Source organism: Choloepus didactylus, chromosome 4, assembly GCF_015220235.1.
Source record: "Choloepus didactylus isolate mChoDid1 chromosome 4, mChoDid1.pri, whole genome shotgun sequence".
NCBI lineage: Eukaryota > Metazoa > Chordata > Mammalia > Pilosa > Megalonychidae > Choloepus > Choloepus didactylus.
The window spans coordinates 950,868-976,916 of NC_051310.1; the positions used below are offsets into that span (position 1 = coordinate 950,868).

A 26,049-nucleotide genomic window follows, 5' to 3' on the forward strand; every position below is an offset into this window, starting at 1 on the left:
TAAATCAGTTCAGTAACAATAGGGAAGTACAAGATCTAAAAAAAAATAAGTTACAGGTGTGGTCTGTTCTAAGGCAAAATTCCCCTTTAGCCATGGACCTGTGAAACTTAGAACAAGTTATCTGTTTCCAACATACAAAGGAGGGACAGTCATAGGATAAATATTCCTATTGCCAAAGGGAGAAACTGAAAGGAAAACAGGGTTTAAGGCACCAAAACAAGTCCTAAAACCTGCAGGGCAGACGCCATTAGATTTCAAAGTCTGAGAGTAATTGATTGAATGATGTTTCATCCTCAGGGCTTGAGAGAGTGGCAGTCCCACACTTTCCAAAGGCTTATGTAGTAGCCCTTTTCTCTCCAAACACTGGAGCGAATGTTCCAACATACCCACATTTGGGGGAGACCACCTTCTTCTCAGCCCTACCCTCCTCAAACATCAGGGTGCCATGCAGACTCTGCCACTCTGGGGCAAAGGCTCTCCCCTCTCTGAACAGCAGGGTGGTGGCCAGGCTGTCCCCAATCTCTGGGGAATGTGCTTCACCCTCTCTGAGGCCTGAGGTGGCAGCACTCTTCCTGAGCAGCAACACAGAAGGCCTGCCCTCTGCCTCCAGGGCAAACTCACCCTTTCCATGTGCATGGGTTGCCCTGCTCTGCTTGCCCAAGATTTCTTGTCTCCAGACCTCAACCTCCATGGTTCTGTCTTTGAAGAAGTTTTTCCTTCAATTTCTTCCTTCTCCATCCTCTCCAGTCCAGACCAGCAGTTGTTCTGTATATACATATCTCACAACAAAATTATTGGCTTGGCTTGCAGTTTACAGGGTTCAAACCCATCAGACAATATGACTTTCCACAAATCCTTTCTGAATAACTCCATCTCCAATCCTGGATTTTACTGAAATAGCTGGCTGGTTGCAGGTTTCATTAAATCCTCACATAAGGCTGTAGCCTCTGGGGTCTCACTTCCTGGAAACCCAGTTTTCCAGACCATCAACTTCTGGTTTTTTGTACCCAAGAGTTTGTTTCTCAGCTTATCTCTATCTTGTTGCATTTTACTATAAGTTGTAAGGAGAAACCAGGCTGCCTCCTCCACACATACTCTAGAGATCTCCTTAGCTAAGTATCCCAGCTCATCGCTTTCAAATTCTGCCTTCCATCTGACACCAGAACACAGTTTTGCCAAATTCTCTGCCACTTTAAAACTAGGATTGCCTTTGTTCCAGTTTGCAATGATACATTCAACATTTCTGTTCAAGCCCTCATCAGAAGTATCTTTAGAGTCCATATTTCTACCAACAGTCTTCTCAAAGCCATTCAGGCCCTTTCTATCAAGGTCCTCACAATTCTTTCAGAATTTTCCCCTTATCTATTTAAAAAGCAGTTCCAACATGTTTGGTATTTGCAAGCTCAGCAGACCCCACTCCTGGTACCAAAATCTGTTCCAGTTTGCTAATGCTGATATTATGCAAAATAGAAGAAATGAATTGGCTTTTAAACAGGGGATTTATTTGGTTACAAAGTTACAGTCTTAAGGTCATAAAAGTGTCCAAACTAAGGAGTAAACAATAGGACTAGTTCTCCCAGCTCCTCCATTTGTTGAAGAGACTGTCCTGTCCCAGTTCAGTGGACTTGGGGGCCCTATCAAAATTCAGTCAACCAAAAATCTAGGGGGTCTATTTCTGAACTCTTGATTCAAATCCATTTATAAACGTGTCTATCTTTTTGGCAGTACCATGCTGTTTTGACTACTGTGGCTTTATAGTAAGCTTTAAAGTTGGGAAGTGTAAGCCCTCCCACTTTGTTCTTTTTAGGACATTTTTGGCAATTCAAGGCCCCTTTCCCTACCAAATAAATTTGATAACTGGCTGTTCCAAGTCTGCAACATTGGTGTTGGAATTTTGATTGTAATTGTCTTGACTCTGTAGATCAGTTTGGTAGAATTGACATCTTAATGACATTTAGCCTTCCAATCCATGAACATGGAACATCTTTCCACCTATTTAGGTCCTCTTTGATATCTTTTAGTAAAGATTTGTAATTTTCTGTGTAGAGGTATTTTACATCCTTGGTTAAGTTTATTCCCAGGTAGTTTATTTATTTATTTATTTATTTATTTATTTATTTATTTATTTATTTATTTTTGCTATTGGTAATGGAATTTTTTTCCTTAGTGTCTCTTCAGTGAGATTATTTCTACTGTACAGGAACATTACTGACTTTTGAGCATTAAACTTGATGAATTTCTTTATTACCTCAAGTACCTTTGCTGCCAGTTTCTCAAAATTTTCCAAATATACAATCATATCATAGGCAAAAAAAGACAGTTTTATTCCTTTCTAATTTGGATGCCTATTATTTCTTTCTCTTGCTGTATTGCTCTGGCTAGAACTTCTAGCACCATGTTGAATAATAGTGGTGTCAGTGGGCATCCTTGTTTCAACCCTGATCTTAGGGGGAAGGCTTTCAGTCTCTCACTGTTGGGTACTATGCTGACTATGGTCTTTTCTTATATGACCTTTTTGATATTGAGGAAGTTTCCTTTAATAACTACCTTTTGAAATGATTGTATCAAAAAGGGATGCTGAATTTTCTTGAACACTCTTTTAGCATCTATCAAGATGATCATTTGATTTTTCCCTTTGGATATGTTAAAGTATTGTATTACATTGATTTTCTTATGCTGAACCACACTTGCATGCCTGGAATGAACCCCACTTGGTCATAATATATGATTCTTTTAATGTGTCTTTGGATTAGATTTGCAAGTATTTTGTTGAAAATTTTTATCTATATTCATTAGGTATATTGGCCTGTAGTTTTCCTTTCCTGTAGTATCTTTATCTGGTTTGGGTATTAGAGTGGTGTTAGCTTTATAAAATGATTTGTGTGTTCTGTTCCAGTTTGCTAATGCTCCTGTTATGCAAAATACAAGAAACGGTTTGGCTTTTATAAAGGGGGGATACTTGATTAAAAATTTACCTTCCTAAGGACATAAAAGTGTCCAACAAAGGCATCAACAAGAGGGTACCTTCACTGAAGAATGGCTGATGGCATCTAGAACACCTCTGTTAGCTGGGAAGGCATATCGCAGATGTCTGCTGGTCCTTTGCTCCCAGGTTGCATTGCTTTAGATTCTGGTTCCAGTGGCTTTCTCTCTAAGCATCTGGGAGCCCTCCCTTAGATTCCCTGGGGCAAACTCAGGGCTTCATCTCTTAGCTTAGCATTTCCAAATGCCCTTCTGTCTGCATCTCCAAGCGTCTCTATGTGTCAGCAAGCATCTGAGTCAGCTGTTAACACTGTTAAACACTCCAGTGAATTAACCATGCCCCAACCTGAATGGGTAAGGTCCACACCTCCATGTAAATAATTCAATCAGAGGCTCCACCCTAACCAACAGACCAATCCGTCTGCCCCCACAAGATTGCATTAAAGAACATGGCTCTTCTGGGGGATATAATAGATTCAAACTAGAGCAGGTAGTGCTCCTTTTTCTTCTATTTTCTAAAAAAGTTTGAGCAGGAATGCTCTCAATTCTTTTTGGAAATTTTGGTCATATTCCCCTGTGAAACCATCTGGCCCTGGACTTTTATTTGTAGGAAGTGTTTTGATGACTGACTAGATCTCTTTGTTTGTGATTGGTTTGTTGAGGTCTTCTACTTCTTCTCAGGACAGTCTAGGCTGTTCATGTGTTTCAGGAAATTATCCATTTTCTCTAAATTGTCTAGATTGTTGGTGTACAGTTGTTCACAGTATCCTCTTATGATTTTTAATTTCTTCAGAGTCCAGAGTAGTGTCCCCCCTCTCATTTCTGATTTTGTTCATATGTGTCTTCTCTCTTTTTGACTTTGTCAGTCTAGCTAAGTGTTTGTCAATGTTGATCTTCTCAAAGAATAAATTTTGGGTTCTATTTATACTGTCTATTGGGTTTTTTTTTTTTTGTTCTCCATATCATTTATTTCAGCTTTAATCTTCATTATTTTTTCTCTTCCCTTGTATTAGGGTTTGTTTGCTGATCATTCTCTAGCTTCTTCAGTTGTTCAGTTAGGTCTTTCATTTTAGCTCTTTCTTCCTTTTTAATGTATGCATTTAGAACTATAAATTTCCCCCTCAGCACCACCTTTATTCATCCATAGGTTTTGATATATTGTGTTCTCATTTTCATTTCTCTCTAGATATTTACTGATTTCTCTTGCAGTATCTTCTTTGACCCACCAATTGTTTAGCAGTGTACTGTATAACCTCAACATATTTGTGTATGTTTTGGTTCTTTGGTTGTTATTGACTTCTAGTTGCATTACATTATGGTCAAAAATGTGCTTTGAATAATTTCAATATTTTTAAATTTATTGAAGCTTGTTTTGTGCCCCAGCATATGATCTAATCTGGAGAACATTTCATGAGCACTATAGAAGAATATATATATCCTGGTAATTTGGGTAACACTATATATATATATATGTCTATTAAGCCAAGTTCATTTATCACATTCTTTAGGTTCTCAATTTCTGTATTGTTCCTCTGTCTGGTTGTTCTATCTATAGGAGAGTGGTGTATTGAAGTCTCCCACTATTATTGCAGAAACATCTATTGCTTCCTTCAGCTTTGCCAATGTTTTTCTCATATACTTTGTAGCAGCTTGATTGAGTGTATAAACACTTATGATTTTTATTTGTTCATGGTGAATTGTCCCTTGCATTTGTATATAATGTCCTTCTTTGACGCTCATGACATATTTGCATTTAAAGTTTATTTTGCCTGATGTTAGTATTGCTATGCCTGCCTTCTTTTGACAGCAGCTTGCATGGAATGTTTTTTTCTGTCCTTTCACTTTCATTCTCTTTGTTTGGCTGGGTCTAAGATGAGTCCCTTGATGGCAACATATTGATAGATCATATGTTTTAATATATTCTGCCAGTCTGTAGAGTTTAATAGGGGAGTTTAATCCATTCACATTCAAAGTTATTAATGTGAAGGTAGTTCTTGAACTAACCATCTTACCCTTTAGTTTTATTTGTCAGATTTGTTTTTCAGTATCTCTCTGTCTCTCACTCTCACTCTCTCTCTCTTTCTCTCCCTCTCTTTTAAGTTACCCTTACTAATATTCCTCAGCTCCATGCCCTTCTCCAGAACTCTCTTTCCTTTCTTTGTTTCTCAGCTGGTAGAACTCTAGTTTTATTCATGGAGAAGTTTGCTCTGCATCTCCTAAACTGCCACCTCCCTAGAAGCCCAATCTTCTGCTTCTTGATGTCAGGATGGGGTTGGCCTCTCCCTGCTCTGGACACAACAGGGGCTTGGCCCATCACTCTGAGTCCCCAGCATCCTCACATGTCCTGCTGATAACTCTCACCTGCACCTACATCACAGGACTAGTGTTGGCTCCTTCAGCCATGTCACTGAATGCAAGAGAGCAGCGGTGCTGCAGGCTCACATTCCCACCAGGGCCCACAGCAGTGTCTGACTGTGGTAGAAGCATGAATGCCCAGTCCCTTGTCTTGAGGTGGGCAAACTGTGGTCACTTTGTGCCTCAGGGAACCCTGTAGGGTCCGGCTGAGGATGAGACCCAATCTGGAGTAACATTCTTACTTGGCTTCTTCCCTTCCCCCCTTGGCTTTCCTGGCGCATCTCCATAATAAATCACTGACATGGAGTGCTCATCTCATGGTCTGCATCTAGGAAACCTCTCTGAGGTCAGCCTGCCACTGGCCATGCTGGCTGCATGAAAAGTGTCTTGGCAGAGAAGCCCCTTATGTTTCAGGTGAATGCATGGCCAGTGGGGAGCTCATGTTCCCCAAAATGGGCACTTCTGGAGTGTGGGAGCCTCCTGGGTCACCTGTACTCACTGCACTTTCACATGAGTCCTGTTTGATCTGCACAGTTCACCTCTCTTGGAATTCCCATTAGAGGAAAGAATGTGCTTTTTCATCGCTTCTATCAGAGAAAGGCCCCTGATTTCCCATGCCATCATCTTTTCCTCCTGTCCACTGCAGACTCTTGGGCACAGGTCTCCTTCTGGAGAGCAGTTGGTGGAATGCTTGCTTTGCAGTGCAGGTTTTGGACACCTTTGCTACTTGGCTTATTTGACTTCCTAGTCATCAGTGGAAGCTGGCTTCTGTGGTCATAAAACATAATGCACATGAATGGTCCAATCCTAAGGCTCCTACAAAGGTCACATTTATAGGAGGTAGCCTTACACTTTTCAAAGGGTTCAAATCACACAATCCATGTTCAATGATAATAAATGAATTAAATTAGAAATCAGTAAAATGGAGATGACTGGAAAATACCCAAATATTTGGCAACTAAATAACACACTTCTAAATAGCACATGGTTCAAATAAGAAATCACAAAGGAAATTAGAAAGCATTCTGAACTTAATAAAAATGATAGCACAGAATGTCAGATTTTGCATGATGCCACTAAAGCAGTACTTAAGTGGAAGTTTACAGCAGTACACCTCTAGCCTAGAAAAGAAGAAAGTACAGGACAGATCCTATAGAATTTCTAACTTCACCCATGTGCAATAGGAAGCTACTCAATGACTTTAAGAGGGGAAATAGCATAGATTTCAATTTGTAAAGCACTTCTCTGTATAACACCAATTGTTTGTGACGATGTGGAGAACCAATATTCTCAACCCATTGCTATCAAGACTGTGAAATGGTACAACCATTTTGGGAAAAACACTGACACTTTTTACAAAATCAAGCAGACACATTCACTAAGACCAGGCAATCGCACTTCTAGTCATTTAAACAAGAAAAACAAAAACAGGTCTGCAGAAAGACATGTACTCAAAAGTGCATGGCATTTTTATTCATAATCTCCAAAACTCAGAAAAAATGTCCATCAACTTGTGAATGCATAAATAAAATGTGGTATGTTCATACAATTTAATACTAATGGAGAAAAAGGAACAAAGTAATGGTACAGGTAACTACATGAATGAATCTCAAAAAAAAAAAAATAGTAAGCTAACTGAAAGAGGCCCTGTGCACTCTGTAATTCCATTTATATGACATTCTATGACAAGAAAAACTGAGCCACAGTGGAAAAAAACAAAACAGTGATGACTTCAGCAAGGAGTGGGGTGGGGATCAACTGGACAAGGGCAGAGGGAACCTTCTGGGGTGGGAAAAATATTCTATATCTTTACAGTGGGTTGAGTTATACAACTGTGAGTGTTGTCAAAATTCAGAAAATGTACACACTGCTTTATATATTTCATTGAAAATTTTACATCAAAGGGCAAAGGACCTAAACAAACATTGAATCCAAATCATAATCAAGAAGATATATTTAAGGAAAGGGTACTAATGTTTGAAACTTGCTTTGAAATTCATAAAAAACAAGTTGAATTGATGGACAGATGGATTAGTAACAATACAATGGTGGGAACAACTACTGGTAGAATTTAGACAATGGACAAATATGTCTTCACTGTAAAATTCTTTCAACTTTGCTAAATGCCTGAAACCTTACATCAGGAAATGTTATGAAATTTATACTCTGAATACAGGGCAGAAAACTGATACTGGGAGGTCAGGATAGATGTGGACAGACCAGGTGGCAGTGCTGAGACATCCAGCAGGAATGCTCTGGTATCTGCAGGTGAGTGTCAGAGAAGGGAGAAGCAGCAGACGTGAGAGGTGCTCAGATTCAATCACTACCCGTGAGGAGGCTTTGCAGACAGGGGCTGGGAAAGAGGCTGAGAATCCTTCAGTAATCATGACTCTGACAGTTAGATGGGAATTGGGGACTGAGAAGCATACATGTAGACTGTCGAATAAGATCCCTGGAAAACTGCCAAGTGCTATGTTAGCTCTGTAGTTAGATCAAAGAATCTGAGTTTGTAGGTGAGGAATGGACTGCAGCTATTAATGTGGGTATATCTGGCAAATATTAAAGATAAATGCAGATGTGGACAAGATGCAATTACCAGAAGAGAGTCTAGGCTGAAGCAATGAAGAATACAAATATTTAAAGGCAAGACAAAGGGCATGAAGCTGATAATAATAATAATTAATATCAATACTAATAAAATGACACTGAAAAGGAACTGAGTCCTTAAAAGAAATGTTGGAGAAGATTTTGCCAAGAAAATCTCTTTCCTGTGATGATGACAAAGCATCTTTGTTAAAGATTCATGGTGCCTGTTTTTTGAAAGCTAAATTATATGAAAATAGATCTCTTTTCTGCAGGTCAGTAAAATGGAAAGCTGCCTAATGCCATCTGCCCTCCTCTCCATGGTGCCACAGATGTGGTGAGGAGCAGGGAATCTTGTGTCTTCCCCAAATTCACGCTAGGAGGAGGTGGGTTGGATAACCAGGGTCCAGGTGAGGTTCTCCAAATCAGGATACTGAGAGATCCCATGGAAAATGCACCAAGCAGTGAGCCTAAGGGCCTCACTCCAGAACCCGAGATCCCACTCTGAAAGAGAGGGTGGCCCATGGTGACCAAATGTGAAGGACACAACCTTGTCCCTGGTGCTCATGAATCGGTGAAAACGTCAGGAGGTCCTGGAGTTAGGACATGGAGGATGTGCCTTCCTGTGTCTCCTGCTGTTCCCCCTGGACACTGGCTCTCCCATGTTTCTCCCTCACATCCTGCTCCCCTGAAGCCTGAGAGTATCCACAGTTAGATCCTTGGAAAGTTTAAAGTTCCCCATAAAGATGTCCAGTTCCCATTGGCAGAGGACATTGCTTATAAATCTATCACATGAAGTACCTTCCACCATTTAGATACCCAAAGTCAAGTTTTGAAATTATATGAATTTCAAGATTACACTTGGCCATTTCCTTTCATTTACTCAATGTGGGAAGCACCCTCCTGAGAGCCTCTTTTACATCCTTGTTGCGCAGAGTGTAGATGAGTGGGTTCAGGGTGGGGCTGACTGCTGTGTACATTATGGCAACAACTTTGCCATTTTCCATGGAGGACTCAGACCCTGAGAGTAAGTAGGTGTAGATGACAGTGGAGTAGTACAGGCAGACCACCAGGAGATGGGAGGAGCAGGTGGAGAAGGCCCTGCGCTTGCCCTCAGCTGAGCGGATGCGCAGGATGCTGGCGATGATGAAGGCGTAGGACAGCATGGTGAGCAGGAAGTCGACCACACCAATGTAAACAGATGCGATGGTGATCATAATGTTGTTCAGATTTGTTGGACCACAGGCAAGAGGAAGCAGGGTGGGTATTTCACACAGGAAGTGACGGATATGCTTGTGGCTGCAAAACATTAGCTGTGCCATCAGGCCAGTGTGCACAGAGGAGTCAACCCCACTGACTGCCCACACGCTGCCTGCCAGCAGGGCACAGAGGGGCCTGCTCATCAGTGTGTGATAGTGCAGGGGCTGACAGATGGCCACGTAGCGGTCATACGCCATGACAGTGAGCAGCAGCAGCTCAGCCCCCAGGATCCATGTCAGGAAGAAAAGCTGGGTCATGCAGCCTCCATAGGAGATGGTGCTGCCCTGATCCATCAGGATCTCCAGCAACTTGGGGAGAATAGTGGATGTGCAGACAATGTCTAAGATGGCCAGGTTGGTGAGAAAGAAGTACATTGGGGTGTGGAGCCCCGGGTTCAGGCAGATGGCCATGAGGATGAGGCCGTTCCCTATAAGAGCAGTCAGGTAAAGGAGGAGGAAGAGAGCACTGAAGACACCCTGCAGCTGGGGGTTATCTGAGAGTCCCTGCAGGACAAACTCCACCACGGCCGTGTGGTTGGTTGCTGCCATTGGGTGTGGAGGTTCTCCGGGGTTCCTGGGAAGCAGCCAACACCTGGCAGAGGGAGACACAAGAACCAGGTGGGTGATGTGTCCTCTCTGCACTCAGGTCCTGCTAAGACTCTCAGGGATGAGTGTGGTGGGGCCTCTGCCCTGGAAGCACTCGGCAAAGATGTTAAGGTGGGTCCCTGCACTAAGGGAGATGATCCAATGGTTTACCCTCCCCTCTGGACCCCACAACCACCAGAACATTCCAAGCTCTCCGAACCACCCTGCCAGGAGAGCTTCTTCTGGGTGATGGCTGGGGCAGCAGCGCTCAGTAGTTTTCACAGAAACTGCAGCCTGTTTTCACTTTGTGAGCATTTCCTACATTATCCTGATACTTGGAAGAGACTTAGCTATGTTTCATGGAGTGCAGAGAACTGGGCACCCTTTTGAGTGTCATATGGAAGCAAACCTACACAGACAGTGGGCCCGTGGGCTCCAGGCCTCTGTGTTTCCCAAGTAAAAACCAGCTCAGCTTGGGGATTGGGTAAGGCTTCAGGGAGATTGCCTCAAAGACAGGATGGAATTCTCACCTGCAAAGGAGGCAAGGTGGGCAGGACTGGTGGGCTCAGTTGAGGACTTTGTGTGCCCTGAAGGATCTTCAACTTGGGGTGTAGCCTGAGAAGTGCCCAAGGCACCAGAACAGACCCAGTCTTGGGGAGCAGCCACCAGGCTTGGAACAGGTTGGGGGGCACTGTCAGAGATCCTGTGCATTACCTACTCTCGGGCTGTCAGTCTAAAGCATGACTGCTGCACACTGCCGCATCCTCTCTGTGCTGCTCCCTAGAGTTGGAGGGAAGTGGGTAGGTGGCTGGATCAGGGGATTCCAGGGCTGCATGTGAACAGGTGGACCAGCCACCAGCAGGAGCCCCACTCCAGGCTCTAACCACCTCCAGGTTCTCCTGGGCTACGTGGGAAGCTTGTCCTTTCAGTGAGGGTCAGGCTGTGCCCGGGGCTGGGGAAGCAGGGAAGAAAGGCACAGACCCAGCCTGAGAGCTGCCTGGGACCTGCTGCCAATGCATCCACCCAGCTGCAATGACAGTGACACCCCCTACTTCACCCACCTCTTCATCATCCCAACCCTGACCCCAGCCCCTCAGGCAGGAGAAGGCAGTGGTCAGATAAAAAGACCATCTTCCTTGAGCTCCAAACCAAAGGCCCAAGGATCTGCTAATCCATCCACCCCATGGTGAACATTTCCCGCCCTCCCCTGATCCCCTGCACCCAGGCCCAGGCACCCAGGGGGGAAGGAAGGTCTGAGCACCTGCTTTGGGAGTTTCCCCTGGGTAAGGACTGCCTGAGAACAAGGAGCTGTCAACATGTGCATCCTAACCAGGGGGCTGGACTCCCCAGTGTCCCAGGAACAGAGATGCTGCAGATTTTCAGAAATATGCACCTGACTGAGAACACACGGAGGGCAGAGCTCAGGGACAGGTGTGCTCAGGGTTCTGAGACAGGGCCCACTGTGACCTATTCACCCCTCTCACCTGTTTGCCCCCCACCCTTATTTGGGCTGAGGACTGCACAGGCTGCTGACTGGAGCCCCAGCTGTGTCCCTACAGAACTGGGGTGCAAAAAATGCAGTAGGATGGAGTGGGGGCTACTCACTCCGGAGACTCACACCAGGACCATGCAGCGATCACGCCACACCCCTTCTCTCCTGTGCATGGGCTACTCCCCTTGCAGGCATAAATGACCAAGCCCTCATCTGGCGCCTGCAAACCTCATCCAATGCTAACGTCCAGGGCGCACTCTGCCTGCATATGCGCACTTCCATGCGGGGTCCTCCCACCCCAGACTCGCAGGGAGCTGAGTCAGCACCTCCAGGTCCTGCAGCCAGAGCAGCTTGTTTTAAAGACCTTGACCTTCCCTAGAGTCTAAAGCACAGACACCATTTTGTCCTCTTACCGATCAGCCACACAAGTGGGGCCCGGGACAGCAGAGCCCAGGAGCTTGGAGAGTCTTGGGGCACCTCTGCATTTCACAGTGAAATAGAGAAAGACAGGAACAAAGCCAAGGCAGGGGCATGTTTTCCACAGTAAAACTGTGAATTCAGAAACACTGAAAAGGAAATTAGGAAAGATAGTTCAAAAGTTAACTAAAGGGGTGGATGCATGGACAGATTAATATATTCCCTGTCCATATGAGGGATGTGCCCCAACAGCTTACTCTCTACACAGAAGAAATTCACATTTTCATGAGAGAGAAACAATGTCCTTACCCAAATTTATGGGGAGATTGAACCCTGTGGTTAAATGCCCTGACCCTTCCTGGTTGGTGCCTCTTTGTTCGCTGCTGTTCTTTAAAGGAGTCCATCTGCTTAGGGTGGATGCCAAGGTCACTGGGGAGCCTGGCTGAGGAGGAGGACTGGCCCTCAGGGAGCAATTACCCCAGGCTGCAGGTAAATTGGCTGCAGGTAAACAGGGTCTTGAGGGCACAGTATCAAGGGGGCTGGGTCAGGTCCTGAGGGAGGAGCAGGGCAGACCAGGGCCCTGCGGACATGGGGAGGGTTCCAGGCCTTTCTCCTGGGAAAGCCCCTCACCCTTTGCCTGAGTCTGGTAGGGGAGTTGCTGGGGCCTCTGCACAGATCCCTGAATCATACCTTCTTCCTTTGGTGACCCAAAGGCCTATGCAAAGCTCATCTGGTAGGAAGGAGGGGGCTCTTCCCAATTCCAAACAATTCCCTATGAAGTGGTGGATTTACAGAATTAAGGGAAGGATGTTCCAGAGCACTCAACCCCTCCCCCACACACACCCAGTGCCCTGCAGGTAGCCTGCTGCATTAGCGTGGGACATGTGCCACAGATAAAGAAGCAACATTGATACATTATGGTTGACTGATGTCTTCACTTATTCAGATATCCTCAGTTTTCCCCAAATGCCGCATTTCTCTCTCAACATCTGTCTAGGACACCACATGGAATTTAGTGGTCAAATCTCCTTGGGCTCTGCTTGTTGCTGAAGGTTTCTCAGACTGCCCTTGTTAGATGAACTTGGCCATCTGAGATCTATTGCTCAGGGACTCTGTAGGGGCCCCTCCAGGGGATTTGTCTGACATTCTCCTTGTGAGTAGACTGGCTTACAGGTTTGAGAGGAAGACCCCAGAGGTAAAGTGCCCATCCTTTCACATTCGATCAAGCATGCCTGCTTGCAAACAGACTCTCCAATGAAGATATTGACCTTGATAATATGGGATTCTTTAGTCATTCAGGTTTTAGGGTCAACGACACACTGTGTGTTCATAGACTTGGGAGAGACATGGACCTGTCCTTGGGCACCATGTCAAAGATGGCATGCAGTGTCTGAATTGACTATTTGGAAATTCTGGAGACTAGTAGAACACTGCACAGCATCCAGGATAAACTGGCAGAAGAGGCTGGTAAATTACTGTAAATATATTTGAAGTTCATCCTCTGTGCTGTGACTACCATCCCCAAACCCCTACTACATGGCAGGCAGAAGGGGGGAAAGCAGCTTGGAATCCTGGTGCAGCTTGGGCTTGTGACATGGTGGGCTATGAGCACCTAGTCCTCTAAAATATAGGGGTGTTTGGTGGTTGTGATCTTACACAGATCACTTATTTTTATCAGGTATTTAATATGATTGTGGGGTGGGATCAGCTCTAGGGGCTGCCATTGTAATACTCCCTCAAGCAAAAGCAGCAGAGGAGTCTTAAGAAGCAGTACTAATTTTTTTTCTCTTTTCTCTTTCCATTCCCCATGTAGAAGCAAAAATAATTTCCAAAATCATAAATTGATGGCTTGAGCCTTTAACAACAACAAAATTCTAGCAATCTCAGAGGACTGGGATAACTAGATTTCCAGAGTTATAAAAACATAACATTCAGAATGTGCAGTGCTCATCAAAAAATTACAAAACACACAAAGTATCAAGAAAATATGGACCATACCCCAGATGAAAAAAAATTTCCCAGAAACCTTCCCCAAGAGAGCTCGTAATTTGGAACTATTACTCAAAGAATTTAAATCAGTTGTCTTAAATGTATTCACCGAAGTAAAGAAATCCATATACAGATAATTAAAGGAAATTAAGACAAGATCTTTACAAAATAAAGAGATAGAAATCATAAAAATGAAACAGTGATTTTGGAGCCGGAAAGAATTAATTGAAATAAAAACTTACCAGAGGGAATAAAAAACAGATTTGAACAGATAGAATAAAGGATCAGTGTCCTTCAAGACAGAAGAATTGAAAGTATTCAAAGTGAATAGTAGAAAAAGAAAAAATGAATAAAAATGAACAGAATCTGAAGGATCTACAGGTCACCACCAAGTTTCACAACAGATCCAGCATTGGATTTCCAGAAGGACAAGAGAGAAAGAAAGGGACAGAAAAGTATTTGAAGAAATAATGGCCAAAACCTTCCCAAATGTGTTCTGTTTGCTAATGCTGCTGTTAAGCAAAATACCGGAAATAGATTGGCTTTTATAAAGGGGGCTTATTTGGTTACACAGTTACAGTCTTAAGGCCATAAAGTGTCCAAGGTAGGTCATCAACCATCAGGTACCTTCATTGAAGGAAGGCCAAAATTGTCCAGAAATAACTCTCTAAGCCAAGAAGGCACATGGCTGGAATCTGCTGATCTTGGTTGTGTTCTAGCTCCTCTCTCAGTTCCTGTGGGTTCTTCAAAATGTTGCTCATGGGGTGTTTGTCCTCTCTTAGCTTCTCCAGAGCAAGACTCTGCTTTCAACAGCTGTCTTCAAAATGTCTCCCAGTTGATTTCCAAAATGACTCTCAGTGCTGCTCTGAGTCCGTCTGTCTGTGAACTCCTTTATACAACTCCAGCAATCCAATTAACACCCAACCTGAATGGGTGGTGTAACACCTCCATGGAAATTATCCAATCAAATGTTTCACTCACAGTTGATTGAGTCACATCTCCATGGAAACACTCAACCAAAGAATTCCAATCTAATCGACACCAATAATGCCTACCCACACAAGATTACATCAAAGAACATGGTGTTTTGTGGACATACTACCTCCAAACCAGCACACTGATGAAAGACATGAATAGCACATTAACAATGCTCAAGGAGCTCCAAGCAAGGACAGGTTCCAAGAATCTACAACAATATGCACTATAGCAAAATTGTCAAAATGCAATGTTAGGATTTTGAAAGAAGCAAGAGCAATGTGACTTGTCACATACAAGGGATCCCCCATAGGATAAACAGTGGATTTCTCATCAGAAACCATGTAGGCCAGTGGGTTGGCATGGTTGAAGTCCATTAAAAATTGTCAATAAGAATTCTATCCCCATAAAATGAAGGAGAGAGTATCTTGATTCACAGATAATAAAATGCTGAAATATTTCACTACCAGAAGATCCAGCCTATAAGAAAGGGAGGCTTTCAAGCTCAATAAAAAGACACTAGACAGTAACTCAAAACTGTAAGAAGAAAAAGAAGAACATTGGTAAAGTAACTATATGGATAAATATAAAATCCTGTGTTATTGTAATTTTGGATTGTTACTTTCCCACATATGACCTAATAGGCAAATTTGTAAAATAATATTTTAAATTTATGTTAATGGGAAGACAATTTATAAGGACATTATCTGAGAAATTAACAATATAAAAGTGGAGGGATGGAGATATACAAAAGTAGAGTCTGTATGCTACTGAAACTAGGCTGGTACTAGTCAAACTATGTTGTTATAAGCTTAAGATGTTAATTGTAATTATGAAGGAAACCAAGAAGAAAATAACTACAAAATAAAGAAAAGGAAAAAAAGAAGGGAATCAAAATGATACCCTACAGAAAAGCAACTAAATACAAAAAAGTTATTCATGGACTAATTGAAGAACAAAAGACATGCAAGATACACAGAAAACAGCTAAATGGCAGAAGTAAATCCTTCCTTCTAAGTTATTACCTTAAATGACAATAGGTTAAACTTCCCCATTAACAGTCAGAGATGGGCAGATTGGATGTAAAACCATGATCCTTCTATATGTTGTCTACAAGAAATTCACCAGAGATACAAAGACAAAGAGGTGGGAAAAGCTATTCCTTGCAACTGTAATCAAAAGAGAGCTGGGGTGGTTATATTATTGTCAGACAAAATAGACTTTAAGTCACAACAGATGCCCAAAATACATGAAGAAAAATGGGCAGAATTGAAGAGAGTAATAAATAGTTCCACAATAATGGTTAGAGCTATAAATATGTAATTTTCAATAATTGACAGAACATCAGAATAGAAAATCAATAAGGAAATAGAGGACTTGGACAAAATATTAACCAATTAGACCTAACTGGCATATATAGACCACTCCACCCCAAAACAGCAGAATATACCTTCTCCCCATGGAACATTGAACATTTTCTTAGATAGACCACATGTCAAATCTTAATAAATATAAAAATATTGAATTCATATGAATTATTAGCTCAGAACACAATAGAATAAAGCTAGAAATGTATAGAAGAAAGAAAGTTGAAAAATTTCCAAATTTGTGGAAATTAAATGACACTTAAACAATCAATGGGTCAAAGAAAAAAATCACAAGGGAAATTAGGAAATATATTTAGGTGAATGAAAACAAAAACACAACATACAAACACTTTGGGGATGTTAGTGAAGGCAGTTGTATTTGTCAGAGTTGTCTAGGGAAACATAACCAAACAGAGATATCTGTAAATATTATGAGATTTTTATAAGAAATGTAAGTCCGAATTCTATAGGGCAGGTGACATACTGGGAACTCCTAGAAAGGTTTTCAATGAATTCTCCAGGAGAAGCTGGCTGGAATAGAGATGGAAAATCTCTCCTCTGACTGCTGAAATCATTGCTTCTCCTTTTAAAGACTTCAACTGACTGGATGAGTCAACTCTCATTGTAGGCAATTTCCTCAGTTGATTGTAGACATAATCAGCCATAGATGCAATCAGCTTACTGATCATGTAAGTTCACAGAATGTCCTCACACTAACAGGGCGGTCCATACTTAATGAAATAACTGGACACCATAATCTTGCCAAGTTGACATGTGAACCTAAAGATCAGAGCAGTGCTCAGAAGGAAACTTATAGCTCTAAATGCCTACATTATATAAAAAAGGAAGTCCCCAAATCAATTACCCAACTACACAGCTGAAGTCTGGAACAAGAAAAACTAAACCCAAAGTTAGTTGAAAGAAGGAAATATTAAATATTTGATCTAAGAAAAATGTTACAGAGAAGAGAAAAAACAATTTGGAGAAACAGTGAAACAAAAGATCAATAGAATAGACAAAGGTTTAGCCAGACTGCAAAGAAAAAGAGAGGACACCAGTAACTTAAATGAGGAATGAAGGTGGGGACATTGCTATCAATCTTACAGAAATAAAAGGGTTATAAGAGGTTACTATAAACAATTACATAACAACAAATTTGAAAACAGATGAAATGTACAATATCTTAAAACCCCATATACCCCCTAACTTGACCCAGAAAGAAATTGAAGATCTCAGCAGTACAGAGAATGAATCAGTAATCAAACCTCCCAACAAAGAAAAGTCTGAGACTAGATGGTTTCACTACCAAACATTGAAAGAATTAACATCAATCCTTCTCAAACTCTTCCAAAAAATAGTAATGGAGGGATTACTTCCTCATTCTATGAGGGCAGCATTACAGAGATACCAACTGATAAAGACAGAACAAGAAAAGAGAATTACAAACCAGTATTCCTTATGAAGATACATGCAGAAATCCTTAACAAAAAACTGGGAAACTAAATCCAATAATATATTAAAATGATTATACACCCTGACTCTCTGTTTGCTAAAGCATCTGGTATGCATTATACCAGAAATTGGTTGGCTTTTTTAGTGGGGATTTGTTAGGTTACAAATACAAGTTCTAAGGCCATGAAAATGTCCAAATTAAGGCACCAAGGGGACAAAATCTTCTATAAGGAAAGACTGCTGGCATCCAGGGTTCCTCCATCACATGAGAAGTCACATAACACTGTCTGCTGGTGCTTCTCTCCTGGTTCTGGTTTCAATGGCCGACTCCAAATGTCTCTGGTTGTTTCTCCCTATGCTTTCTTGCTTTACCTGCCTTTTATCTTCTCCTAAGGGACTCCAGTGAAAGATTAAGACCCACTTTCAATGGGCTGGGACACATCTCAATTGAAATAGCCTAATCAAAAGTCCCACCCACAATATGCCCCAACAAGAATGAATTAAAAGAACATGGTCTTTCTGGAGAACCTAACATATTCAAACCACCATGGTGACCAAGAGGGCTTTATTGCAGGAATGCAGGATAGTTCAGCATTAGAAAATTGATGTAATACACCACATTAATAGAATGAAGGAAAAAATGTTCGATCATCTCAATTGATGCAGAAAGGCATTTGACAAATCCCATCATCCTTTCAAGGTAAAAAAAAAAAACTCTAAGAAAACTAGGAATATAAGGGAGCATTCTCAAGATGATAAATGTCATTTATGAAAAAGCCACAGCAAATGTACTCAATGGTGAAAGACTAAATGCTTTCCCCCCAAGATCAGGAATAAGATAAAGATGCCTGCTCTCACCATTGTTCTGGAAGTTCTAGTCAGAGCAATCAGGCAAGAGAAAGAAATAAAAGGAATCCAAATTGGAAAGGAAGAAGTCTAATTACCTATATTTGCAGATGATATGATCCCATATACAGAACCTCTCAAGAATCCACAGAAAAGCCAATAGAAATAATAAACAAATTCAGAAAAGTGGCAAGATAGAAGATAAACATGCAGAGGTCTGTTGGGTTTCTATATATCAGTAATGAACAAAATGAAAAAGAATCAAGCAAATAATCCCACTTACAATAGCATCTAAAAGAATAAAATACTTAAGTATAACTTGTACAATGAAAACTATAAAACATAAATGGTTTCAGATTGCTAATGCTGCCATTATGCAAAATACCAGAAATAGAATGGCTTTTATAAAGGGATTTATTCAGGTACAAATTTAAAGTTCTAAGGCCATAAAAGTGTCCCAATTAAGTCATTGTGCTGGTTTGGATGTATTATGTCCCCCAAAATGCAATGTTTTTTAAAGCAATCTTGTGGGAACAGACATATTAGTGTTGATTGAGTTGGAACCTATTGATTGTCTCCATGGAGATGTGACCCACCCAACTGTGGATAACAACTTTGATTACATTATTACCATGGAGGTGCAGCCCCACCCATTCAGAGTGGGTCTTGATTGATTTACTGGAGTACTTTAAAAAGAGACACACAGGCCCAGATTGGGCTGCAGCTTAGAGATATATTTTGAAGATGGCCATTGAAGGCTGATGCTGACATTTTGAAGAATGCCTTTTTTTTAATATTCATTTTATTGAGATATTCACATACCATCGCAGTCATACAAAACAATTCATACATTCAATTGTTCACAGTAGCATTACATAGTTGTACATTCATCACCAAAATCAGTCCCTGACACCTTCATTACCACACACACAAAAATAACGAGAATAATAATTAAAGTGAAAAAGAGCAATTAAAGCAAAAAAGAACACTGGTGCCTTTGTTTGTTTGTTTGTTTCCTTCCCCCATTTTTTTACTCATCTATCCATAAACTAGACAAAGGGGAGTGTGGTCCTTATGGCTTTCCCAATCCCATTGTCACTCCTCATAAGCTACATTTTTATACAATCATCTTCAAGATCCGTGGGTTCTGGGTTGTAGTTTGATAGTTTCAGGTATCTCCTGCCAGCTACCCCAATTCATTAGAACCTAAAAAGGGTTGTCTATATTGTGTGTAAGAGTGCCCACCAGAGTGACCTCTCAGCTCCTTTTGGAATCTCTCTGCCACTGAAGCTTATTTCATTTCCTTTCATCTCCCCCTTTTGGTCAAGAAGATGTTCTCCATCCCACAATGCTGGGTCTACATTCCTTCTGGGAGTCATATTCCACATTGCCAGGGAGATTCACTCCCCTGGGTGTCTGATCCCACATAGGGGGGAGGGCAGTGAGAAGAATGCCATTTTGATACACAACCTGGGAGCAAGCCAACACCAGCCATATGCCTTCCCAGCTAACAATCTGATAAATTAATTTGAATTAACAGACATATATAGAACATTACATCCCAAATCACCAGGATACACATTCTTCTCTAGTGCTCACAGAACTTTCTCCAGAATAGATCATATGCTGAGACATAAAATGAGCCTCAATAAATTTTAAAATATTGAAATTATTCAAAGAACATTCTCTGACTACAATGGAATACAATTAGAAGACAATAACCATCAGAGATTTAGAAAATTCACAAATACCTGGAGGTCAAACAATGCATTCCTAAACAATCGTGGGTTAAAGAAGAAATAGCAAGAGAAATTGCTAAATATATACAGATGAATGAAAATAAGAACACATGTCAAAACCTATGGGATGCAACAAAAGTGGTACTGAGGGGGGAATTAATAGCACTAAATGCATACATCAAAAAGGAAGAAAGAACTAAAGTCAAGAAACTAATGGAGCAACTGAAGAAGTTAAAAAATGAGGAGCAAACTAATCCTAAACTAAGTAAAAGAAAAGAAATAACAAGTATTAAAGCAGAAATAAATGACATAGAGAACAAAAAAAAAAAATAGAGGGAATAAATAACACCAAAAGTTGGTTCTTTGTGAAGACTGACAAGAGTGACAAGCCCCTAGCTAGACTGACAAAATCAAAAGAGGGAAGACCCAAATAAAGAAAATGAATGAGAAAGGTGACATTACTGTGGATCCTGAAGAAATTTAAAAAAATTATGAGGATACTATGAACTGTTGCCAACAAACTGGATAATGTAGAGGAAATGGACAATTTTCTGGAAATATATGAGCAACCTAGATTGACCAGAGAAGACATAGATGACCTCAACCAACCAATCACAAGCAAAGAGATCCAATCAGTCATCAAAAAGCTTCCCACAAATAAATGCACAGGGCCAGATGGCTTCACAGGGGTATTCTACCAAAGTTTCCAAAAAGAACTGACACCAATATTACTTAAACTCTTTCAGAACATAGAAGAAAATGGAATACTACTTAACACATTTTATGAAGCTAACACCAATCTAATACCAAAACCAGGCAAAGATGCTACAAAAAAAAAGAAAACTACAGGCCAATCTCCCTAAAGAATATAGATGCAAAAATTCTCAACAAAATACTTACAAATCGAATCCAAAGACACATCAAAAAAATCATACACCATGACCAAGTGGGGTTCATTCCAGGCGGACAAGGATGGTTCAACATAAGAAAATCAATGTATTATAACACATTAACAAATCAAAAGAGAAAAATCAAATGATTATCTCAATAGATGCTGAAAAAGCATTTGACAAAATCCAACATCCCTTTTTGATAAAAACACTTCAAAAGGTGCAAATTGAAGGAAACTTCCTCAATATGATAAAGAACATATAAGAAAAACCCACAGCCAGCCTAGTACCCAATGACAAGAGACCAAAAGCCTTCCCTCTAAGATCAGGAATGAGACAAGGATGCCCACTGCCACCAATGTTATTCAACATTTTGCTAAAAGTGCTAGCCAGGGCAATCCAGCAAGACAAAGAAATAAAAGGCATCCAAATGGGCAATTTCTGGTTTCCTTGTACCCAAGAGTTCAGATTTCAGCTTATGTCTTCCCTCTCACATTTTCTTATAAGCTACAAGGAGAAGCCAGGCTGCATCTTCCACAGGTAGCTTGGATATCTCTTCAGCTAAGTATGCCAAGTTGTCACTTTCAAATTATGCCTTCTGTCAAATTCCAGGACTCAATTTTGCCAAATTCTCTGCCACTTTAAAACAAAGATCTGCTTTCTTCCCATTGGTAATGACACATTAATCACTTCTATTTAAGGCCCCCTCAGAAGTATCTTTAGAGTCCATATTTCTACCAACAGTTTCTTCAAAGCAGTCTAGGCCTTTTCCATCAAGTTCCTCACAATTCTTCCAGAAACATACCCTTCTCCATTTAAAAACCCATTCCAATAGTAGAACTTATGCGAATGAAAGGGACAATAGAAGAGATGAAAAACACAGTGGAGACATACAGCAGCAGACTTTTGAAAGGCAGAAGAAAGGATTAGTGAACTAGAAATCCTACACACAAAAGAATGGATAGGGCAATGAATTGACAAATATGAGCAGGGACACAGGGAACTGAATGACAACAAGAAGCATACAAATATACATGATATAGGTATCCCAGAAGGAGAAGAGAATGGAAAGAGGGCAAAGAGAATAATAGAGGAAATAATCAATGAAATTTCCCAACTCTTATGAAAGACATACAGTTAAAGGTCCAAGAAGCAGAGCATACCCCAAACAGAACTAATCCAAATAGACCTACTCCATGCCCCTTACTAAGCATATTTTCTAATGTCAATGAAAAAACAAGAATTCTGAAAGCAGCAATAGAAAAGCAATCCATCACATACAAAGGAAGCTCAATAAGACTATGTGCAAATCTCTCAGCAGAAACAATGGAAGCAAGAAGGCAGAGGTATATATTTAAGACACTGAAAGAGAAAAACTGCCAACCAAGAATCCTATATCTGAAAAAACTGTCCTTCAAAAATTAGAGAGAGTTTAAAATATTTACAGATAAACAGACACTTGGAGAGTTTGTTAACAGAAGAACTCCACAAAAATTACTAAAGGTAGTGCTACAGACACATAGGAAAAGACAGGAGAAAGAGCTTTGGAGAAGAGTGTAGAAATGCAGATACCAGGAAATAGAAAGAGGGTAGAGATCAGGCATGTGATTTTGAAGTAGTATAGAATATTCAACAAGATTGATTGTACAGACCCAGAAATGGATAGTACAATATTGTGTGATGGTAGCACAATATTTTAAGTCCATTGAACAAAGATGACTGTGAGTACATTGGAAAGAGGAAGGCTAGGGATACTTATGACACCAGAAGGAAAGATAGAAGATAAAGACTGGGACTATATAATTTAGTGAAACCTAGAGTGGTCAATGATTGTGATTGAATGTACAAATATAAGAATGTTTTTACATCAGGGACAAAAATGAATGTGAACTTTGCAAGGTGTTGCAAATGCAATGGTATTGGAAAAAAATGTAGTCAATGCAAACTAGTGTCTATAGTTACAGTAGCATTGTAATATGCTTCCATTAATTGTAGTAAAGGCAACATACTAAATGTAAATGTCTATAAGAGGGGAACATAAGGGGGGATAAGGGATTATTAGTATTATTGTTGTTTTCTGAACTTTTTATTATATTTTCTTTTATCTTTATTTGATTTTTTCTTTTTTTAATCGTTTTCTTTCTCTCTTTTTTTCTTTTCTCTTTTTTCTCCTTTTCCTCTTTATTTGTGGAAGAAACGGAAATGTCTGCACATTGTGATTGAGATGACAATAGTGCCAAAACAAATCTATAAATTAAATTCAATCTCTATGAAAATTCCAGCAGCCTTTCTGGTAGAGATGGAAAAGCTCATCCACAAATTCATATGGAATTTCAAGGGGTCCCAAATGGCCACAACAATCTTGAAACAGAACAAAGATTGAGGATTACACTTCCTGGCTTCAAAACTTACAACAATGCTACACTAATTAAAATGGTGTTAAAGGCAAAAGGATAGACTTATAGACCAATAGAACAAAATTGGGAGTCCACAGATAATGCCACATATCTACGGTAAGTTGATTTTCAACAAGTGATCCAACTCCATTCAATGGAAAAATAAGTCTCTTCAACAAATAGTGCTGAGACAATAGGAAATCCATGTGCAAAAGATGAATCCCAATACACACAAAAATTTACTCAAAATGGAACATCCTAAATATAATAAACACTAGCATATGATGTTCTCACAAACACTGAGGACTGGTGGTTTGATGTTCCAAGCCCTCTATCATTGGACTTGCCCTTTTGAAGCCCGTTACTGCAAAGGAGAGGCTAAACCTGCATATAATTGTGCCTGAGTACCTCTTTGTTTCTCAGATATGGCCCTCCCCCTCTAGCTAAGCCACCTTGGCAGGTGAACTGATTGCCCACCCCCTACATGGGACCTGACTCCCATGGGTGTAAATCTCCCTGGCAATGCAGGATTTGATCTCCAGGGATTAATCTGGACCTGGCATCATGAGATTGAGAACATCTTCTTGACCAAAAGGGAGATATGAAATGAAATGAAATAAAGTTTCAGTGGCTGAGAGATTTCAAGTGGAGTTGAGAAGTCACTCTGGCAGACATTCTTGTGCACTATATAGATAACACTTTTTTAGGTTTTAATGTATTGGAATAGCTAGAAGTAAATATCTGAAACTACCAAACTCCAACACTGTAGCCTGGACTCCTGAAGCTTGGAAGGGGTGACAGTGTGATTGTGAAAACCTTGTGGATCACACTCCCTTTATCCAGTGCATGGATTGATGAGTAGAAAAATTGGGACAAAAACTAAAAGAAACAAAAGGTGGGATGGGGTATGATTTGGGTGTTCTTCTTTTACATTTAATTTTTATTCTGATTCTGATTCTTTCTGATGTAAGGAAAGTGTTCAATAATAATTGGGGTTATGAATGCACAGCTGTATGATGGTGCTGTGAACAGTTGATTGTGCACTATGGATGAATGTATGGAATGTGAATATATTTCAATAAAACTGAATTTAATTTGAAAAAAGAGATAATAGCATAGAATTCTTACAAGAAAACATAGGGAAATATCCCCAAGGCTTTGTAGAGAGGCAATGGGATGTTTTACAAGAAAAGCACAAGCAAGAAAACAAAAAATAGATAAAATGGATTTCATCAAAATTTAAAACTTTTGTGCATCAAAGGATATTATTAAGAAAGTAAAAAGACAACATACAGAACAGGAGAAAATATTTTGAAATCATATTTCTGATAAGGCATTAAGATCCAGATATGTGAAGAACTCCTACAATGCAAAAAAAAAAAAAAAAAAAGACAAAAACCCCAACTTAAAAATAAGTTAAGGATTTGAATATACATTTCCCCAAAGAAGATATTCAAATGGCCAATTATTTACTGATTGTTCCTGTCTATATTTAACCATTTAAAATATATTTAACCATTAAAAAATAAAATCCAAAGTGCCATAAGATACCACCTTACACCTACCAGGATTTCTATTATTCATCAAAAACAAAATAATAAGTTTTAGCAAGGATGCAGAGAAATGGAAACCCTTGTATATTGTGGGTGAGAATGTAAAATGGGGCAGCTGCTGTGGAAAACAGTTGGCAGATCCTCAGAAAGTGAAACATACAATTACCATATGACCCACAAATTCCTCAACTAGGAATATACACCCCAAAAGATTGAAAGCATGTACTCAGACAGATATTTGTACAATGGTGTTCATTGCTGCAATCCAAGTGTACATCCAACAGATGGATGGATAAATAAGATATTCATACATTAGAATAGCATCCAGCCAGAAAAAGAAATGAAGTACTGGCACATGCAGCATGGATGTACTTTGAAGACATCATGTTAAGAAACATAAGCCAGAAACAAAATGACAAATACTGTAACATTTCTCTTATGTGAAATCTTAGAATCAGCAAGCACATACATATAGAAAGCAGAATAGTGGTAGCCAGGTGTGGGAGAAGGGGGATTGGGAAGTTATTACTAAATGAGTATGATATCTGGTTTGAGATATTGAAAATAGTTTGGAAATACTGGTGAGGTTTGCACAATAATGTCAATATTCTTCATCTCAGAGAATTGTCCACTTAAAATTGCTAAACTGATTTTTACATTATATATATTTTACCATTATTATGAATAAATTTAGAGTTGAAAGGAGAGGCAGGGCAAAATAGCAGCATAGGGAGGTGTGGAATTTAGTTAGTCACCTAAACTACTAGCAAATAGACAGGAACAATCAGTAAATAATATGAAACAATGTTAGGGGTCTACTGACAACATTGTACACCAGTCTGGAATGGGTGGAATGGATGAGATCACAGCATAGAACCATAAGAAAAACTCCCCACACTGCAGACCTGGTTACCCTCTACCACTGGCACCACAGGCTGAGTTGGCACACTTCACTGTGGGAAAAAGAAGCAGTCACCTCTCTGAGCAAGGGGGTGTAGCCAAACCAAGCTTCAATTGTGGTTTTAATGACCAAATTTGGACTATTGAATACAAACTATGAGCACAGATAAACCCAGAGCAATCAGAAAAGGAATCCAGAGTTTTTTCCCACCAAGAGGAGGCAGGGCTGACAGAAAAATAAATAAATAAAAACAGAGGCATTTAGAATC

At 40.3% G+C, this 26,049-nt stretch overlaps 1 protein-coding gene and 1 long non-coding RNA gene across 2 annotated transcripts in view; both read right to left on the bottom strand.

The window, feature by feature from the left end:
* Positions 1–26,049, bottom strand: part of LOC119530992 — a 67,313-nt gene that overhangs the window by 15,625 nt on the left and 25,639 nt on the right. The gene's annotated exons all lie outside the window — the stretch shown is intronic.
* Positions 6,976–10,804, bottom strand: LOC119530991 (olfactory receptor 13A1-like). Its single transcript, XM_037831638.1, has 2 exons — positions 10,295–10,804; positions 6,976–9,771 (listed from the first exon to the last, which is right to left on the bottom strand). Exon 2 carries the CDS (start codon positions 9,726–9,728, stop codon positions 8,796–8,798), a length of 933 nt encoding a protein of 310 aa, XP_037687566.1. The 5' UTR covers positions 9,729–9,771; positions 10,295–10,804; the 3' UTR covers positions 6,976–8,795.